At 50.9% G+C, this 1,572-nt stretch overlaps 1 protein-coding gene across 1 annotated transcript in view; it reads right to left on the bottom strand.

The window, feature by feature from the left end:
* The window catches only part of npepps (aminopeptidase puromycin sensitive), a gene marked incomplete at its 3' end in the record, with an annotated part of 14,046 nt that overhangs the window by 7,461 nt on the left and 5,013 nt on the right, over window positions 1-1,572 (bottom strand). Inside the window, exons 8-11 of the mRNA XM_019864486.1 lie at window positions 1,350-1,446; window positions 1,222-1,255; window positions 345-459; window positions 89-253 (exon numbers count right to left, since the gene is read on the bottom strand). Of these exons, the coding sequence (XP_019720045.1) occupies window positions 89-253; window positions 345-459; window positions 1,222-1,255; window positions 1,350-1,446 (411 nt within the window). The remainder of the gene's footprint in view (window positions 1-88; window positions 254-344; window positions 460-1,221; window positions 1,256-1,349; window positions 1,447-1,572) is intronic.

The raw sequence follows: 1,572 nt of genomic DNA, 5'->3' as shown, positions 1-1,572 counted from the left end.
GGGGGAGGCAGAAGAGGAGAAGCGGGGGCTGTGTCACCGCAGCCGTGCGACGGCGCGGCGCCCGGCGGCCGGAGCGCCGCCGCCCCACCTCGATGGGATGGCTGCTGTCCAGCGCGTCCAGGTCCAGAGCCCGCGTGTAGTCGGCCGACACAAACTGCGTCCAGATGTCGTACTCCGGGAAGCAGTGGTCCACGCACAGGTACTCGATCCATGACGCAAAGCCCTCATTGAGCCACAGGTGGGTCCACCACTCCTAGAGGCAAAGGCACACGCGCACAGGGTTGAGGAGGCCATTTCCGGCAAATTTTTTTTTCCTTCATCTGGGCGGAGAGGGGCTCGGTTACCATGGTGACCAAGTTTCCAAACCACTGGTGGGCCAGTTCGTGACCCACCACCAGCGCCACCCACTGCCGGGAAGACGCGCAGGAGTTCTTGGGGTCAATGAGCAGCGCCGTCTCCCTGCACAAAAACACACAAGCACGCGCGCTCTCGCTTGAGCTCTCTCTCGGCTCCGATCCGTCCCGTTCGGATTTTTTTTTCTTTTTGGAAGGAAGGCGCCGTTTAGAGCCATAATGTGGATGCAAGGAAATTACTCAGGCAAAAAAAAAAAAAAGGTAAATCTTTTTTTCCCCACTAACGATCGCAGTTTGACAATCGCCGCCATTGTTGTTTTGATCTCGCGTTTAGCCATCTGGCGTGACGAGATTTCCGTTCGAGATTGGCGACGATTGCCAAGTCGTAAAAACGAGTGTTGCGAACAAGTGCCGCGAAAGTTTATTGCAGAGATATCGCGGAGGAAGCGGCTAAAGTTAAAGATAGTTTTTTATTTTATTTTTTTTTTTTGCGATAATAATCTTGTATGCCTGAATTATTGATAATTTTTGCAGCATTTGTTGATCAGAAATAACCCTGTTATCAACGTATATTGTTGTTGTGTGTGTGTGTGTGATAATCGTATGCAATTGAAGAAGTAGACCATTTCAAATTCGAAATTTGGGACTCTCGAAATGCATCATGGGAATCATCATTTTCTGTCCCTGGGACTCAAAACTGTAAAAATGATCACTGCAAGTCCTCCGCAATTCTGATTCAGATCTCAATGCAAAATGGCAGCGGCATGTCCCTCGACCGAGATCACATTTGGTTGTGTTTCTGTAGGACCGGGATGCCATTTTTTTTGGATCCAAACAATGCGATGCGCCAGCAGCAAAGGTGACATACCTGTAAGTAACAAGGCCCCAGTTTTCCATGGCACCTGAAGGCAGGGAAAGGGGGGGGGGGGCGGGGGGGGTTTGAAATCTCATTTCTCACCAAGTCTTGCGTGCATGCTTGCGCAATAATGTACTCACCGGCAGCAAAGTCGGCAATGGCGATGAGATCAATCTTCGGCAACGGATAAGGAACACTGAAGTAGTCTTTGTAGAAAGGTAACGTCTTTGTTGCCACCTGCGCACACGCGGGAACGTTCAAATCAGGGGGGTGGCAAAAAGTCGTTTGTGCGCAGGCGGGCGCCGGTCATCGACTCGATTGATTATGAGTCAAAAGTTTACTGCTCGGGACCAAAGTACATCC

The sequence above is a fragment of the Hippocampus comes genome, unplaced genomic scaffold (genome assembly GCF_001891065.2).
Source record: "Hippocampus comes isolate QL1 unplaced genomic scaffold, H_comes_QL1_v1.1 scaffold371, whole genome shotgun sequence".
In the NCBI taxonomy this organism is placed as follows: Eukaryota; Metazoa; Chordata; class Actinopteri; order Syngnathiformes; family Syngnathidae; genus Hippocampus; species Hippocampus comes.
The sequence above is the reverse complement of the archived record's forward strand: the minus strand, read 5'-3'. Positions and strand labels throughout refer to the sequence as shown.